At 24.9% G+C, this 19,444-nt stretch overlaps 2 protein-coding genes across 2 annotated transcripts; both read left to right on the top strand.

Annotated features, from left to right (window-relative positions):
• Nucleotides 1-1,383: 1,383 nt before the first annotated feature.
• LOC132926250 (uncharacterized) lies at nucleotides 1,384-7,773 on the top strand. Its single transcript, XM_060990589.1, has 6 exons — nucleotides 1,384-1,643; nucleotides 2,254-2,346; nucleotides 2,636-2,848; nucleotides 6,497-6,592; nucleotides 7,171-7,266; nucleotides 7,537-7,773. Exons 1-6 carry the CDS (start codon nucleotides 1,590-1,592, stop codon nucleotides 7,726-7,728), a joined length of 744 nt encoding a protein of 247 aa, XP_060846572.1. The 5' UTR covers nucleotides 1,384-1,589; the 3' UTR covers nucleotides 7,729-7,773.
• A 1,165-nt stretch (nucleotides 7,774-8,938) lies between these two features.
• On the top strand, nucleotides 8,939-12,670 carry LOC132918015 (uncharacterized). Its single transcript, XM_060979067.1, has 3 exons — nucleotides 8,939-9,237; nucleotides 10,151-10,270; nucleotides 10,768-12,670. Exons 1-3 carry the CDS (start codon nucleotides 9,175-9,177, stop codon nucleotides 10,981-10,983), a joined length of 399 nt encoding a protein of 132 aa, XP_060835050.1. The 5' UTR covers nucleotides 8,939-9,174; the 3' UTR covers nucleotides 10,984-12,670.
• Nucleotides 12,671-19,444: the final 6,774 nt, after the last annotated feature.

Raw genomic sequence — 19,444 nt, 5'->3', positions numbered from 1 at the left:
GATATAGTGTTTATCGAAATTAATAAAAAGCATTACTCCCCCTTTCTACGTACTGTACCAAAATTGGCAGAGATTAGTTGTTCGTAGTTTCTATTGTTGAAAATAAAGTTAAAACGTTACCACATAATAAGCGGCCAGATTCAGCACAAAAAGGCGAACAATTTTGATGTAAGGTACATCTATCTAGCGGTGAAATTGTGAACTCCAGATGAAACATAAACGACTGAAAATATTATTGTTGTGCAAAGTTAAAAACTATCCACTTTATGTTATTATAATAATAACAATTTAGTAGTTTCACTCGAATATTTTTTTTTTAAATATTTTCCCCATTATTCTGGTGTTTTTTTCACAATGAGTATATTTTTTTCGGAAACAAATAAAAATTCACGCAGAAAGAGATTTTGTTGATTTAGTTGATATTATAATTTTTTATTTTTTTGAACTAATTTCGTTTTTATGGGCAACTACTTAATTTGGACAAACAGAGTTGGTCCCAACATGCGGAATCCACTGTATTTCGTTTTTATTTTAATATATTTCCCTACTAGTCATTATTTGATATCATGTTATTTAAGTGTCATTGAAAGTTATTTTCAATATATACGTTTATAAATACATTAATGCAATTTTAAATAAACAATTAAAAAAATATCAATTGTTAAAGTATTTTTTTTTTTAATTTTAAATTAATATTTGTGTTATTTATATTATTATAAATAATCATATGTTTTGATTAATGCTTCTTGTTTATAGAACTTTTAAGTCTACATCGTTATCATAATACTATTTAATTTAAACAAATTATAAATGTATAAATAATATGTTCATTAATACTACCATTACTACCTATATAGTATTATACTCACAACACAAAATATTTTATTTAAGTTTTTTGGTTTATTTTTAACACGAAATTTTACCGTATAATGTCGTGTCCAAGTAAATATTTATATTCCCGTTTGGACCAAATATCAGGTCAGTAAGGGTAGAGTAATATATTCTGAGTTCAAATCATCGTCTTAATGAGATTTTTATTTTTTACCATCATTAATAAATTGTACATACATTTTGTTGTCATTATATATATATATATATATATATTATATATGTATATATATGTGTGTGTGTGTGTGTGTGTGTGTGTGATGTTTTAGCGCCCTGAAAATATTGTTAATATAAACTAATTATTTAACAAAACGATGAAAATAATATATTATCATGCCTAATATTATCCAACTCGATAACTCACGTCAAAACGATTATATAGTATATAAATGCGTTTTACGCAAAAAAAAAAAAACTGGCATCGTTTAAAAATTATATAGTTTTTAACTACAAGTAAGTATTTATATTATTATGGAAAATTTGTAATATTGGCGCACATGTGAATTGAATGTAATTACGCACAGGTTTGAATATGTTTGTGTATAGAGAATATACACACTGTAATAAGAATATAAAACAGCATAACTACGTTACATTTTGATACGTCATAGTCACTAATCAGTGAGTTAATATTTTCACCTTCTTCCCTCTATTTCTCCGCGTATCTTAAGTTCCAATACTGAATTTTAAAAGACGTCAAAATGATTGCCACACAGATCTTTATATCTATGGTTGTTTTAATTTCTTCTGTCCATGTAAGTTTCACCAATTTTTATTATTTTATAGAACTATACGGTAATGTACTGTGATAATTTACTTATTATTTGTCGATGATAAAAAGTTTATTTTCCGTATTTACAGAGTACAACATTATTGTAATTATTATAGTATTATTATATGATTAAATAATTTTTCTTTGATCATATCGCCGATTTACTCTCTTTCAGGGCTTTAGTATTTAAAATATTAAATAAACTAGAACTTGTATAGCCATAAAAACCTTTAAAAACCTTAACTTTCAAAACCAACGTAACCAAGAAGAATAAACTTTCAGGGTAACTGGAAAACTTAAAAAAATTTATTACCTATACAAATTTTATTTTAAGCGACCTTTTTATTTATTTTTTTTTGTTAATTAAATTTTGTTATTAGATTCTTAATAATAGTGATTTTAGTCATATAATATTTGTTAACGTTGAAGTTAAGCAAACGGTTTTTTGTTTTGGCTACCATATATAAATGGATATTTTTTAATAATTGTTATCATAGCTGTTGTTTTACTCCATAATAATATTCTACGAATAATACCATTATGTATACTGTATTGTATCATTATTCTATGTTAATATATTTATTATGTTATAGTTTATAACCTGTCTAGCTGTTACTAGTGGTGGTGCAACGAAACCAAATATGAGTAAATTTGCAGTTGTAAGTGATAAACCAGACACTACCTCGGTAAGTAATTTGTTTGAATTACCTAAGTATTAGCTATAATATTTTTCTTATTATAGACTACATTATATTTCCAGCTATCTTAGTTAAATAAACTCGAATAAATATATATAAATTAAATTTTATCTATCTCTAAGATTCTGAATTTAGTAAAGAACGTATAATGCAATTGTTTAGGATAATATACTTATTGCACATCAGGACATTACTTATAGTCTGTAGTCTTTTGCATCAAAACGAATTAATGTTTAATAGAAATGAACTGTAGTGTTCGGTTATCTATGCTCTATAGGATATGCAGCTCGGAGAAGAAACGAATCAATCAAATACTGGGCTGTCATTAGTTCCAACAAAAGTTCGTAATGTGGTGTCTAAATCTGTTGGTTTGATGTTCTGGCCCGTAAAGAAATCGTGGCAAATGCTCAAGGGCTTTATGCCGTTACGCCGAAATATACATAATAATAACATGGCAAAATATGTGGAAAATGGAGCAGTAGTAAATTATTAATATGGAATAAATAAGATTGTAATTGTACCTTGTTATTTTACAACTATATTAAAATCAGTATTGTTTTAATAAACACGCACACACAAAATTTTTTTTCTTTATAATTATTAATTTGTCACTTCGTTACAAGATATTATATAAACAATAAGACAAGTACATGATGATGTTTCATTTAGCGTGTTGTGCACATATAATTCAGTTGAATTTTATTTATTTAGTAATTTTATTTTTATACTGTTTATATTGTGTATAGCGTACATAATATTTATATGTGTAGTATGAATTATATATGTACACATGTATACAATATTTAAGTTGAAATTCAGACATTATTTTCCTACTATTTTATATATTTAATAAATTTACATTTGGATTCTTTTAAAAACCAACATATTTGATATAGATCATGCTATTTAGTGAATGTATAAAAGTTGGATCTTAAGGGCATTCAAATAACCTCACGAGGACGATGACCCAAGCATAGCAAAAAAAAATACCATGATTGGCCATATAAAATGTTTTCTTGAAGTCAGTAATAATTAGGTTAAGCTAATCATATTAGTAAATAGTATATAAATTTATTTTCACACAAATAATCATGTATACATCATAATATATTCATAACGAATTTTATTTTATTTTCACTACAATATTTAAAAATGTCAAGTGACAGGTAAGGTACCCACTATATTATTTACATGTTACTATGAATAAATTGTTTAAATGTTATTATAGAAATATTGCTTACCATAGTTAATAATCTTTCAAAATATCTGTAATAGATAGGGTATAGCAACTGGACCGCCTGGTGACTGCGAACCGACACCAGATGAGCGGACGGGTGTCGGCAGTGCCGCCTGCACTTTTACGACAACCCGAACCCGAGTATAACTATATGTGAAGTAACTAATTAGAAATAGTATGTATAGGTAATTTAATTATATTAATAAATAAATATATAAGCAATAAGCTACAGGCCACAAGTAATAATAAATAAAAAAAGTCAGTACTTACCTATAAGATGAGAGCTCACAATATAATATAGTTTTGTGATATTTTAGATTTATTAACAATGATAAATCATTGATTTAGAAAAATGATTCCAAGCAAAGATTGGTTAATAATTTTACTTTTAAGTTTATGCATGGAATTTTGCTTATAAAAAAAATTAAAGCTTACATTCATAATAATATTTTATTAATAATGTATCGGATTGAGATTTGTTATTTTACATGAAAATAATCAGTGTATAGGTACTGTATACTTTCTAACTTTAAGTTTTTGAATAAAAAATTGATTTTTTTGATTTTTTAATGCTGTTATTAATGTTATGGCTTATGACTTATGAGTAATGTAATGATTTACAGATTACTGACTCATAATTTATGTTTCACTCTCAGCAAATTTGCTTAGGTTAACAAATCACAAAAACGTTGAGTACAAGGATATATATATATTATTCGTGTAGCCAGCTGTGGGGTTTTGAATCGCGAAGTAGAGACCATCCGATAGTAGTCATCTTTCTACATATTTTTAAACTAATATTAATAATTTGATTTACTATAAGAACAATAACCTAATTTACAGATAAATCATAATAATTCGATTGTTTCAACTCGTATTCCGCTATTCCCGTAGACTTCAATATACTACTCTTAACTCTAAAGGACAGAGTTACTCAGGCGATAGTGCACTATTATATTTATCATAAGTATATATAGTATAGCATGTTATATATAGTGCACTATTACATTTTACGAGGTACCTATCGCCCGATCTCCGCACGTATTAATCCACTCTACTCATCAAAACTTAAAATATTTATAACTCGTAAATTACTTGTACGAATTTCTATTTTTATGTACAAAAATACTTTAAAAAAATTCTTCATATTATAATTACAATTAAAGTATATTGGTTTACATTTGAATTTTTAAAGTTGATCCCAATACCCACCCTAAAATATTGTAAAAATGTATATAAATTACTAGGCTTTAATCTTTTGTATTAAATATAGATATTTTTTTCTATTATGAATATTTATATGATAAAATGGCTGTGACATAAATCTAGAACCACACTATATATATGTTTACTTAAAATATGTGCATACTGTACATTCGGCTGTAAAGACTATCTTTCATCAGGCTTTTCTGTTGAAAAAAAAAATATTAGTTTCGAGTATTGACTAATATCTAAAATATAAAACAACACCAATGAAACCTATACAAACCATATTATTATAACATAATAACCATACACGAACAATATAACGTTTATATACTTTTTTTTTTAAGTGCTATCACGAGTAGAATACTAAAACTAACAAAAATACCATCTAATGAATGAGAATGCAATTGAGTGCCATTTTCTGTATCTGGTGAGTTTATATACACGATATGTCCGATATGGGGTATTTTTAATGGTATTTCATTATATAAACATAATAATATAAGGTAATTTAATTTGAATCTATGGCCAGACTATTCTCACACACGTTCATTATATTTGAATATAATTTAAAATGATTTATTATATTATATAAATATAATATACTATAATACAATATGTGGGCTGTGACTCAAGATATCTATGTTTATATTATATTATTTTTATTTATAATCAATTTTCTGATAAGCAATTCTATATTTCTAATATACTCCTTAAATCAATAAAATAAACAATCTAAATGAACTATTACGTCAATATCAAACCAAAAGATAGTAAATACAAAAAATATACTTTATTTAACAGTTTTTATAAACTATGTTTCAAAAATTTAACAATATTATCAAGTATAAAATAGATTGATTACAAAAATTGCATTTATATTTGCAATCATGATTTTTAATAAATGTATTTATACTTATTTACAAATTGTGATATATTTGAATAAAATTAAAGTTAAAAATGTTCTTTGGGTCATAATGATTAATGATTCTTCTCAAAAATAAAAATAATATACGTAAGTACTTATATCTAATTTTGAAAAATCACGGCTCAACTTACTTATCAAATTTGTTGTACCTGAAAAATCGAAGCCGAATTTACTATTGACGTTTTTATTACCTACCTGTCATTACCGAGCTTAGTTTATGCGATTACCCACGCGCGTAAGACTTCCTACCTAATAATGTAATATATGGTTGGTGTCATTTTTTCTATTGATGCCGGAAATGTGTTTTTATTTAAGCTATATTACGCACTATTATTCAATAGATCAATGTTTAATATACAATTATTCTTATTGATGACAAAGAGAAAAAAATAGTTGAATACACGTAATTCGTATAATTATATCGATATATAATGTACAAAACAAATAATGAACGATTTTGAAATGTTTTTAAAACGTTGACTTACCGTTTATCATAACGTATTAAATATGAAAGTATTATATTAATATTAACAATATATTGAATAAAATAATATTATACAAATAAATTGTATACATTTGGTATAGCTTTTAAAGTTTAAATTTTTTTTAACGATAATAATTATAATTGTTATTATTAACTTACCTAACATGAATTCTTAACTACACGACATTTTTATATAATCTAATAAATTGTCATCACTCATCGTAATACCAAACAGTTTTATAAAAACGTAAGCATACAACACCGCTTTTTGAGTCAAGTGTAGATTTATAATACATTTGTAAACTACTTATTAAACGAAATTAAAATGATTTCAACGAGGTTTTTTATGTCAGCAATTACGTTACTAATTGTGGTCCAAGTAAGTTTGGCTGATTTAAATTATATGATATAATTAACAACAAATTAACACAACATATTGTTTTAAACTAACGATGAATGACGCATGAAACTTCAAACTAATATTTGAATATTACTTACTTATTACAATATTTAGAATGTACCTAATAATCGAAACAATTATTTTTTGTTAAATTATACGTAAGTAATAACCAAATATTATTCTAAATTATTTTAATTAATGTTTAGAACATTATTTTTATTAATCTATGTGATCACAAATATTTCTTTTACAAACAATATTATTGTCTAGAATAAGTTGTTATTTTCAAATTTAATGTTTAGGAAGCTTCGCTCTTCATATCCTATACAAAGACTATGCTATTTAGTATTTAGGCTTTGTTGAATCAGTGAAGGCAGCAAGGCGTAAAATATTAAACATCGCTGTTGAAATTAAACATTTTGAGCACAGTGAATATTTGACCTTATAGTTGCTTCTGGCCCACAATTATTCAAATATTCATATTTTAATTGAAATATTATAAAATATATATCATGTCACTGTAAACGTCTACGTTAATTTATTTTTTCATTTTTTAGTGCATTACTTGTTTAGTAAAAACAGGCACAAATGTTGGTGCTACCAAACCCGATAAGAACTCGTTCATTTCCATCAATAAATCAGAATCTCCACCGGTAATATTTTTATCAATAGTGTCTTATTAGTATAAATGTTACTAAGCTATACATATAATACAAATAAAATTAATGTATATTTGTTATTGTAATAATTATTATACTAACTATATTGATGAATAACACGTCATATTACAGTATCATGAAACGATTGTTTTAGAATAATTTTTTATTGGAAATTTACTAAACATTCACTTTAGCAGATAAATACATATATATTTTTAAATATAATTTTATAAATATCCTTTGATATCTTATCATCTGTTATAGGAAGAAGAGGTAACGACCGAAGATAATTCATTGATAAAATCAACGACAAATTGCATTCGTAATATAATCCCAAAGTCCGTTGATTTAGTTTTGTGGCCCTTAAAAGGGGTAATGAGTTCATTGAAAACTGCCACAAACATATTTAATCCTCAAACAACAACAAATAAAAAACTTTTGAAAAATTCAACATGATGAATAGTAGTTACACAGTTACACATAAATGTTTATCAATATTCAAAATAATAATAATAAATATATACATTTATATATATATATATATATATATAATGTTGCAGTGATATGTTGGAATTAATAAAATATTTCTTGTTAAATATAAACAAACGAAAATATGTTATCTTGTTTCTTAAGCCTATCAATAAGTAAATACGTTTCCAAAAATATCGTAAACGATATGATTTTTATATTTTTATTATATTATTCTATAAATTGGAGGATTCATGAATTCATTGCAATTTCAAAATACTACGTGGCATAAAATTTTGTTAGTTTTCACTATTTTCAATTAAAAACAATGGGAAAGTTGGTAACCACCTCGCTGTACAATAGGCGTTGACTATCGAGTTAACCTTGTCTAATCTAACGGATCAAGATTATAAAGACTATAGAACTAATTAGATTAGTTTTAATCGACACGGTTAAGTCGCTGTAAGGTATGTGTTATTAAAAGTCAATGATAAATAATATTGTATAATAATATGCAAAACGATTATGAAAAAAAATCGCTAAGAAAAGATCAGTCACAGGTGTTTCATTGCTCGATATGACGAAGTAATTATTTTATTCCACAATTGTATCACCAATACTACGACAAAAATCAAGTAGCAAATATCTGTTTATGAAATGCAGGTGATAATAATATTGTACACTATCGAATAAAAACAATTTTTTTCCTGTATACCTGTTTGTACAGAAATACGTGTGAATAATTTCAATTCGTTCAAACAAAGGTCATGTTTCAATTAAACCACTCATAACTTATATACCTAATAATTTTTTTTTACATTTAAGATTTCTGAGATATTTTTTTTATTGAAACTTATCACAACTATAAATTCACAACCCGTGTTTATTATTGTTATTATATTTTAAGATAATAAATAGAATAAAAATAGAACCAACCAGAAAAGTCAGCCTATATTATTACATGCGTTTTATTTTTTTTCTTCAACACAAGCGTGTTATTTATAATATGCTAAACCAAACGACAACTGCTCTAGGTATTTAACTAATATTTTTTATGAATATCAAAACAATATATAATTACAAATTTTCTAGTTTTCAAACTATGAATTATATACCTATACAAGTATTATCAGTCATTTTTTAAGCAGCAATTTTAATTTGTATTATTGCAACACTTGTAACATCATTATTGTAACAAATTATTTAAAAACTTGTTATTTATTAAATGTGTATGTTAGTAGTTTATACGTAAAAACGAGGAAAGCACGCTTGATATAAAAAACAACGAAATTGTACAAAATACCGATCATATGGTTGGTATAAATGTTACTTGGAAATTTTTCGATTATTTTAAATTAAAAATAACAAAAAATAAAATATACATTTTGTAAATTGTTATTAAACTCTAGTGAAGAACAACGGCGGCTAGTTAAAATGATGTTTTACAAACAAAATACCATTATTTTATCATTTATTGTAATATTTTCATTGGTGCAAGTAAGTCTCACTCATCTAAATTACATTATTAAACTATTCGGTATTATTCAATATTTCACTTTTTTTTTTATATACAATCGAGACGATTTGATAGACAAACTTTTATAATAGATTCTCGTTAGGTCGAATCTCAAGGGGAATAGGAAAAAGTTCTAGATATCGAGTTTTATTAAAATTCTTAAAAAACTTGAAAAATAATTTGAATGTTTAAAATGCATAATTTGAGTTCTGAAAGTACTAATAGTTAATTCTACATACATATCAGTAAACTACAATAATGAATAAATAATTCTTTTTTTTTTTAATCTGTCATTGGAGTTTTTTTAATAATACTTTTGTTTTTGTAAGATTGTAAAAATTAACTGTAAGGGCATTTAATTTACGCTATATTGTACATTTCACTATATTGTATACGAATGACTACAAATATTGACTAACAACGCGTGAAATCACAATCACTATACTGAATGTACTGTTTAATTTTTTGTTCTTACCGTAATAAAAATATTATATGTGTTACTCAAGATAACAAAAAAAGTTAATTTTATTTCGAGTTATCGACAGCAAAACGCTATTAAGACGTGTAACGTGTAATGTTAGTTTAAATCGGGTTTCAATATAATTAGAGATAGTGACGTTCGACATAATAAAAGTCTACTGAATTAATATATTATACGTCTCATGCCCTATACATTGCATAGAATTTCAAATAAGTTGAAAAATCATATAATGTTTTACACAGATTCTAAAAAACTTAACAGTTTAATATTATGTTTAATTTACATTTTTACGTTGTAAATATTCACATAAGTGTTTGTGTACCATTTTTATTTAAAAATATTGAACTAATCGATCCATTAATTTTCTAAGTAAAATGACAGTAGTTTTTCATAGTGATTTATTTTATGATTAGCTTATAAATTCTGCAGACCCTGACGCTGCAGTACCGGCAGATTCTACTAAACCAGACTCTGTAAGCAATGACGGCGCAAACAAAAGTGCAGAGCCTGCTAAAATAGGCCAACCTACGCCGGTAATGTTAATAATTTAATATTTATATACTATAATAATTGCAGATTGATAGCTATATAAGCCTACAACTAACAAATAGTTTTACGATAATTTTGTCACATACTTGCAATGATGTATCTACTAGTAACAGTATTATGTTCTAACTCAATATGAAACTGTAGATTATTATTTTAATATAGTAAAATTTTAATTATTATTATTATTATTGAACTGAATTAAAACAGTACCTATATATGTGATAAGACACGTTTAAATTTAAATACATTATAAATAATAGACCCGAGGTTTTAATTTGTATTTAAAATATTATTATAAATATATAAGTATGTGTAATTTTTATAGGTAGAAATAATATTTGGTCTTATTTCAATATTAAGCTAACGACTAACGACTGTATTCTACAACAATATAAACTAAATTGTGGCTATACCTATCTTATCCTATTTAATTGTATATTTGTATATTATATATACTATGTATATTTCATTTTTTCTATAGGTAAATATTGCGACGACATCAACTTCAACCCAACAACCTTCAGCAACACAAAATCAAAAAAACACATTTTGTAAAATGATTTGTATGCCCTTTCATGCCTGCAAGACGTTTTTTGGAGAAACATTCAAAATAATTTGGACAAGTATATTAAAAGCCAAGGACAAAATTATTTCCATTTATAAACCATCGACCACAACTGTCAATAACGTTGGCTAGTTGATTCATTTGCAATTATCCATGTTATCATATGATTTGTTATCATTAAAATGTGTAATAACAAAAAAAAAAAAAATAGTTCGTTTTCATGATGTGATCTTATCCAACCCCCCCCCCCGATTTCAAACGTTTTCAACTATTAAATATTCATAATATTTTGTAAATACCGTCTGTATTCTACGACCATTGTGTGGTTTGTTGAAGGTATTGAGCCGATTGATTTCCGAAAGTGAATGGTTCCGTGAACGATTGGTCGGGTAAGCGTCCGAAATCCATTCCGCTGAGGATTACAATACGGCCACTTGAATTTTCATTTCAAGATAAACCCAAGTGACATGCAAAAAGCCAATACACCCAGAAGATAACCAAATTCATTACCAAAAGTTAGGATACAAATGTCGAGAATTACTACATCCAATGAATTTATCGGCGCCAAGAGGACAAGGGCACCGATGTTTGTAATAATTAATATCTATACGACTAAAACCAATGTGATACAATACTGCAAAAGCGACATCTAACTCCAGTGAGATTAGATTAAAATCAAAATGTTACTATAATAATTATTAATAATAAAGAGGTGTACCTACATTTAACCTAATATATTATGACTTGTAGTACTTGTACAACTTTACAGCTAGCTCTCAACGTCGTAAGTTCGTATATTTTTTTGACTCTACCGAGTGATGTTGGAATTTTTATTAGAATAAATCCATAAGTTATGATTTGCATATTCATCTTCTATCATACAATCAAAGTACCAATGTCCGCTAACTGAAAATTCCAATTTATAGTAAGGACTAAGGGACCGCTGATAGCTTAAAATAATTATCTTTTGAATGATTTTTTTTTTTTTTAATGTATTATGCTTATTTTTAGAAAGAGATATTCATTGTCATTAAATTTACATACAATTTTTCTTAAGTCATGTACCTAATTATAATGTTCTTATACAAAATGTAGAAAATATGATGATTTTATATAAAAAGCATACTGTGACCTTTGTTATTTGGGTTTTTCGATTTGTATGTAATAATATAAATAATATTATATCTATGGTTAATAATACTTAATACACAATTATATTAATTTTCACCTGCAATTATATGATATGAATCACATACAAATGTAAATCACATGTCCTAATTTTGAACTCAGTTTGAAAACCACTGACCTATATAATAAACTTTAACTAAGCAATCAATTTGTTATAGTTTTAAATGTTCTTATACGTCTGATAAATGTAAAATAGAGCATCAAAAGTACTGATGTAATGCGATGGACAAGAAGCACCTAGAAAACACTGCAAAATCGCGGTGACGCGGAATTAATTTTTGTGTGTTAAATTTGAATTTAATTATATAGGTAGTACTATTAAGTCCATAGATCATGTTCTTTTTATTTTTTGCGAACCTCTTTTCTTTTTTAAATACCCAGTAGATGAAACATTTTATTTGTGTAAAGTAGATGAGTAATGTTGATTTTTTGATGAACAATTTATGTTTCTTTTATTTTGTAATTCTTAGATTTGTTAGATATTATATTAAAACTTTGTGTATATAGCATTAAAAAGGTGGGTTGTTTTCAGGACATTTAACAATTTTTTTACCATTTTGTCATTTTCATTAGACATTTTTATGTTTTTGTCAAAAACTAAAATCAATAATAAATAATAATTAAAGCTATAGCTTATATTTTTATTATTTAATAAACATAATAACGTTAACTGTAATAGTCGTTTGAGGGGTACCCAATTCGTCACAAATCCAAAATTCAATAATTTATATAGTTTTAGACATTTGCTGCAAGTGATATGGATTTTTTATTCAATACTGTAGTAGCAGTAAGGGTGACCATACTATCGTCAACTGAGTCAGAATTTTCTGTTATGGTGATTACTGTATTTGCGTTATATTTAATTAAAACTATTTAATTTCGTTTCATTACTTCGATAAGCTGCCGATGCTTTGAATTAAAACCTTCTCGGATTTGTTATTTTTACCCATAATAATATTATAATATTTTAACTTGCACTACTTGATGAAAAATGTTAAAACTATTAAATAATTTTATCATGAGCTCCATAAACACGGTAACATTACATAGATGCTATTCAAATGAAAATATACGCGTTCAATAACATTTAATTTGAAAAAAACGATAATAATTATTTTAATTTACTGTACTAGTTATTTCGCTCATCTTTAATCGTGGACCATGGTGATAATGAGTACTGCGAAAATTGTTCTTGAAATATTGTGTATACTATTATTATACCATTTACTACTGTGAATACTGACTGTGATTGTATTTAACAAGTATAATTTGGATAATACAATATTAAATACATCAGCATTTTAAATTATAATGAATATAGTATTATGTATTTGATTTTGGAGTTATTTAATACTTAAGAGTATACCTAATAATGAAAAAAGTATTCATTTAATTTTTACAAACAAAAAAGTGATAAATAAAACTTTGTATATTAATTTTCACTGAATTTGTGACGAATGTAGTATGTTTCTGTCCAACCCCAATGCATTTATGGGATTTAATATAGTTAAGAACTTGTATTATTTTCTCGGACATTTCCACTTGCAAATTAACAATTTGATACATTAAAAAACATTTAACAAATATCCAAATATTATCACGTTTAAACACCAATATTATTAACAGAAAATAAATTTCATACTTACAACGTACCTAATAATTTATTTCAATTATGAATATTTGATTATCGATCATAATCAATATAATATACTCGATCGGAAAGTTCAAATTACTTAGCTTCGTGATCTAGATAAGTGGTGAACATTTAAATTAAAGGCATCGGTTTAAATTGATGATTATTGAATTGTCTCGATTAAACGGTTGTTATATTCGGTATCTCTTTTAAGCGAAGTTTATTGATCCAAGTTGCTTCGATAAATGCGTGCTTCGCACCAACTACACGGCTTCACGGTATATCGCAAAAGATAAATCATTGTGACTGAAGAAAGTATATCTGCAGTAAAATGATCCTTTCTTTTTTTTTATGATGAATCGTCCATCCCCCTGCGCTGCTTTACATATTTCTTTATGTATTTCCTATTAAGAATACCCTAAATAACGTCCATTCGAGAATTTCCTTGTTCTACAATAATCTAAATCTTTAGCTTCACATTTATGTTACATTAAATATAATGAATATAGTTATGACACAAAACTTTTTTTCTAGTTATGAACAATTATAACAGACCATCTGTTGATTGTATGATTATATTAATGTTTATTTACCAAATTGAAATTGTTCACACACCTGTTCTTCATATAATATTTAAACAATAATTTTCCAATAACAAACAATACACAATTTTAGGTAATTATTGCATAAAACATAAAATAGTATGCTACTTTAGTACTCAAACCGTATTTTAGAACTCTTGAATTTAACTCAAAAAGTTAAAATATACTTAATGTATATTGATGACGAAGTGTAGTATAAGTCATAAGAAAATCTAAAATGATAATTACGTGGCTATGTTTATTTATGATAACATTCAATGTAAGTATTCATAAAAAAATCTTATTAGGTTATCTTGTTGAATTATGGAAATTATTGTAATTTAATTTCATTCCAGATTATATGCAATTGTCTGATATGTAATACCAATAATACATTATTGTACAAAACCTGTTTCTTGTGAATTACAATTTTAAATGTGATTTACTATTTTAAACGATTTGTACTTGACACTATTATTTTATGTAGGACGTAGGTACAATGCAAAATGGATACTATGGAATCTAAATTTTATTATGTTATAAATATTGGGCATTGCTTTGTTTTTTTTTTTATTTTGCTCCTATATTAGTGTGATAGTGTGATGTGTTAATATTGTTATAATATACGTAAACAAAATTATAATACTTTGGATATTTTTCTTTTTTTAATGTACTTTAATGTTTAATTTATTTTTGTATCATGCGTCATTTCTTCATGTTTTCTATTTACTTAATAGTTAATTATTTTTAAACAAAGTACCTATGTAATCTATGTTTATTAAATAATTACTTTTTGCTTTTACACTAAACATTTTTCTTTTCAACAAATTTTCAATTCATAAATATTTTTGTACTTAAACTTTTGTAAGCTGTTGTATATATACATATATAATCAATATTATATTTTCTTTTAAAATATATCGTTTTCAAAATATTAAGTATGACCATATTATTATTTAAATTGTTGTGGTTTAACCGAGAATTAAATTAATATATTTCATTCTAAATAATATTTATATAATAGCAGAAAAATTGTTTTCCACAATATTTGATTTTTCAGATTTATAGTCAAGGCAAAACAAGTGGACCGGGAAAATCTCAAAGATCAAGATCAGTAAAATCTTCAAGAGTAAATTATAACAGGAACAGCTTCAGCTATTTCAAAAAATACCCAAGACAATTGAAAATATTGTTGGATTTGATTATAAAATACATAGATTTAGGTATAAAATGTTTCCCTTATCAACGAAATAAAGCTATTTGTATAACAAACATAAAAGTTATACAATTCTAAAAAAAAGTTTAATAGTAATACTTAATATAATATAATATTAGATTAGATTATCATACGTCTTTATGTTATACATATAGAAAATTATTAAAAATAAAAGCTGTACAAAATGTATTTAATGTATAAATAAATAAATATATATTATTTTTATCAATAATTATTAAATTAAATACAGACAATTATTTAAAATATAATAATAGGTTCCTATAACCTTAACATTATTTATATGTTTATATGTTATTATGATTATTTTCATTGTGTGATTTTTGTTAGCATTGAAGTTGTTCACTTGAACAAGTGACGTATTTATATAAAACTAATTTTACAAAATCATACCTAAAGATGTGATTTTAATATTTTAGTCATATATTTACTATTAGGTAATAATAAAGTCTTGATATTTCAATAAATTATATGATTTAAATTGTACTTGTCAAGTTTTCTGTTATGATAATCTGCGAAACAATTTTTATTTTTCTCTCTCAAATTGATCGATCTTGAGTAACACTTCTAAGTTTTATATAAATTTTAGTTTGCACCTCATCGATTAAAACCACAATCAGATTAAAGATTGGTGGTTATTATTATTTATAAAAGCTTTAGTACAAGTAAACAAGTATATGCCACATGAAAATGGACTGTAATTATTGTTCAGTTATCGATTAAAAAAAATAAAATATGAAACGACACACTTTAATCAGTTATTGATATATTATCTTGGTTATAAAAGATAGTGACTTTCTACAATACCTAAAACGATTACACTAAGTGGATGCGACATATATATATACAGGGTGTCCCGCCAGGATTTACCCATTGCGATATCTCCTGAAATAATAGAGATATCATAATTCTGTTTTTTTAATAAGATTCACAGGGACAAGAACTACAAATTTTTCATGTTTTAATTTATTTTTATGTTTTGGTAAAAAAGTTAAAAAATTTATTTTTTTATTTAATTATTTAAAAAAAAATTGAAGATAGCCATTTTGTAGAGTTTTTTTTTCTTAAAATATTGACGTTTTAAAATTTTAATTTCATCAATTTCCTGATTTTTAATATTTTTTCTAGTTTCGAAAAAAACTGCGAATTATTTAATACGATAGTGCCATAGTGGTATCATTGTATCAAACATGTGGCCCGCCGCCCGCGTGCTCGTACGGCTGGCGAACGGGTTTCAGTGTGGCTCGCAATAAACGTCATATTTTATTTCTTCAACATTGTTAAATTGTTAAATAAAGTTAATAACTACCTATTGTACAAAATATCAATATATACATTTTTGTTATACCTAGTATTAAATATTATAATTATAATAAATAGATAAAACAAATGTATTTTGTTTACTTTGAGTTTGAATTTAGTAAAAAAAGGTGTTTTGTCCGCCAACGTATAAATACGTAATAGTTAATATTTTATGGCTTGTTGGTAATTTGAGTATGACATAGCCCACAATTTAAATACCTAATTTAATGTTTTGATATTATTGTCTTGTCCCATTTTTTGGCAAGACATAAACATAATATTATTAATTTATTGTTGGTCTACAAAATTATGTAATATTTTGATAAAAATGATCATCACTACATAAATTTGTATTTTTCTCAGGGAGAGAAACAAGGCTCATTGAATGCATTAAAACTAATTCAATATAATATATAATGTGGGCAGATAAAGTCATTTTTTTTTTAAAAAACAATAAATAATAACATCATTATATTATATTATAAAACATTATTAACTTAGTAAACGCTTATAGTCTGGAAATGTTATGATTAAATAGATAAATGTAGAAAATAAAACCAAACATACCAATAATACGTTAGAATAAATAGGTATAATTTAACTAACAACTAATTTCAAAAAACTGCGTTCTATTTTTACAAATAAACTAAGAAGAAATTACTATTTTCAGATTTGTAATATAATTAATCTAGCACACAATTGCATTAAATAAACATAATTGTATTACACGCTTATAGTTAATTGTCTAGTTTAAGGAAACATATAATCAGTTACCCTTAATAGTTCTACCTAACCACAACAAGTCATACACTTTTGTACACGTGCGCGTACGCGTACGCATACATTGTTGACAGTTGTACTGGTTGTCTTAGTGTTTGGTTACCAAATAAATGTTCACAGACATGCCCTCGAGTATATATTGAAACCTCAAATAAATCGACGCAGTAACTCTTCGTTTTGGGATATAGTCACTAAACACACAAGTACGATCTGTTTATTGTTAATACGAGTATAATGTATTTCGATACACATGTAGTAATTCGTATTATCATAATATGCATCACACGTGTAAATATATCATAATTTATATAGAAGCATAAAATTATACATTAATTAATAATTTAAGCTACCTACTGAACTATAATTGTATAAAACACGATTGAGTATCGTATAACATATCATAATCATTGTACATTTATTGTACAATATATATATAATATTATGAAATCTGTAGCTAATAAATTTAGTACTTTATATCCAATTTAATTAGTTTATTGCAGTATTTGTTGTTATAATACTACCATATATTACTATACAGATCCTTAAATATATATAAATACACCTATTTTTTTTATGATAAATTCGTGTTTCACTATGATGATTATAGTTGCAAAATAATTATTGAAAAATCACATTCATAATAAAATAGCTTTTAATTTTTATTATTTTTTGTATTTAATAATTATAGTAATATGGAAGGTATGATTATAGTAACATTATTGCAAATTAAGTAAAAAAAAAAATATCGATTTATGGCAGTATATTAAAACAAGTAGACAAGTGGGTACCGCTCTACTGTTTTACGAGTTTATAAGCTGTCGAGTGGGCCACTGTTATGAGTGTGTTAAATTTTAATTAAATGATATACCTATCATTTATATACGAAAAATGATTTTTTAAAAGGTGGTCTGTTAGTCTGTATTAATTATTATTAATTAAAAAATACGGTATTACTAATTGTATTTTATGATATTTTTTTATATATGTGCATAGTTATTATAAAGTAATTTATTTATTTATTATTATTATTAACTGTTTGAAGTGGATATAATTTCTTTTCTAAAATATTTCATTTATTATACTATTATTAATTAATTAATATAATAAAATGTATTTATATCATATTATACTATAATTATAAAATTCAACATTTAATAAAATTGTTCTATAAATACCACCACAAAAGAGCCATATTAGATTGATAATATTATTTTAAAATTAATCCGAAATATTAATGTGTATAATAAAATTCATAATTATATAAAATACATAAAAGTTTAAGTTCCCACGAACAATGTTTTTTAAATTATAACAAGATATTGTATAAATAAGTAATTTTGTAGAAATTTGATCTTAAAATGTTTATAAAAAATAACCGTCTTTATAATTTTTTTAGTTTTTAAAGTTCGAGAATGAACTACTAATGAGAAATCTTGTATTACATTTTCAAAACTGAGATATAAAAAAAAAAAACGTTTTGTGAATTTATAATTACAAACAAATTTACAACTTTTTGCAAATTTGACGAATTTCGTCAAATTTTAATTTTATAATATGCATAAAAAATGTGCCTATATTTTTAATATTTTTTTGAAGATATAAGAACAACTTATGTGAAATTTTGTATTTAAGTTTCAAGAATTTTAATCCAGAAAACTTTTATTTATAAACGTTTATAGGAAAAATACTAAACGAAATTTAAAATTTATCGTGCCTATAAATAATTTTAAAAAAGGTCAAAATATTTAAACAATTATAGGATGTATAGAAAATAATAATATAAATATTTTGTGAAAATGTCAAGTATTTACAATTCATTATTTTTGAATTATAACAAAAAATAAAAATTTTTGGGAGGAATTATTAATTAATTCA

This window comes from Rhopalosiphum padi, chromosome 1, assembly GCF_020882245.1.
Source record: "Rhopalosiphum padi isolate XX-2018 chromosome 1, ASM2088224v1, whole genome shotgun sequence".
Classification (NCBI taxonomy): domain Eukaryota; kingdom Metazoa; phylum Arthropoda; class Insecta; order Hemiptera; family Aphididae; genus Rhopalosiphum; species Rhopalosiphum padi.
Note: the sequence above shows the minus strand (reverse complement) of the source record. Positions and strands in the feature narration are given on the sequence as shown.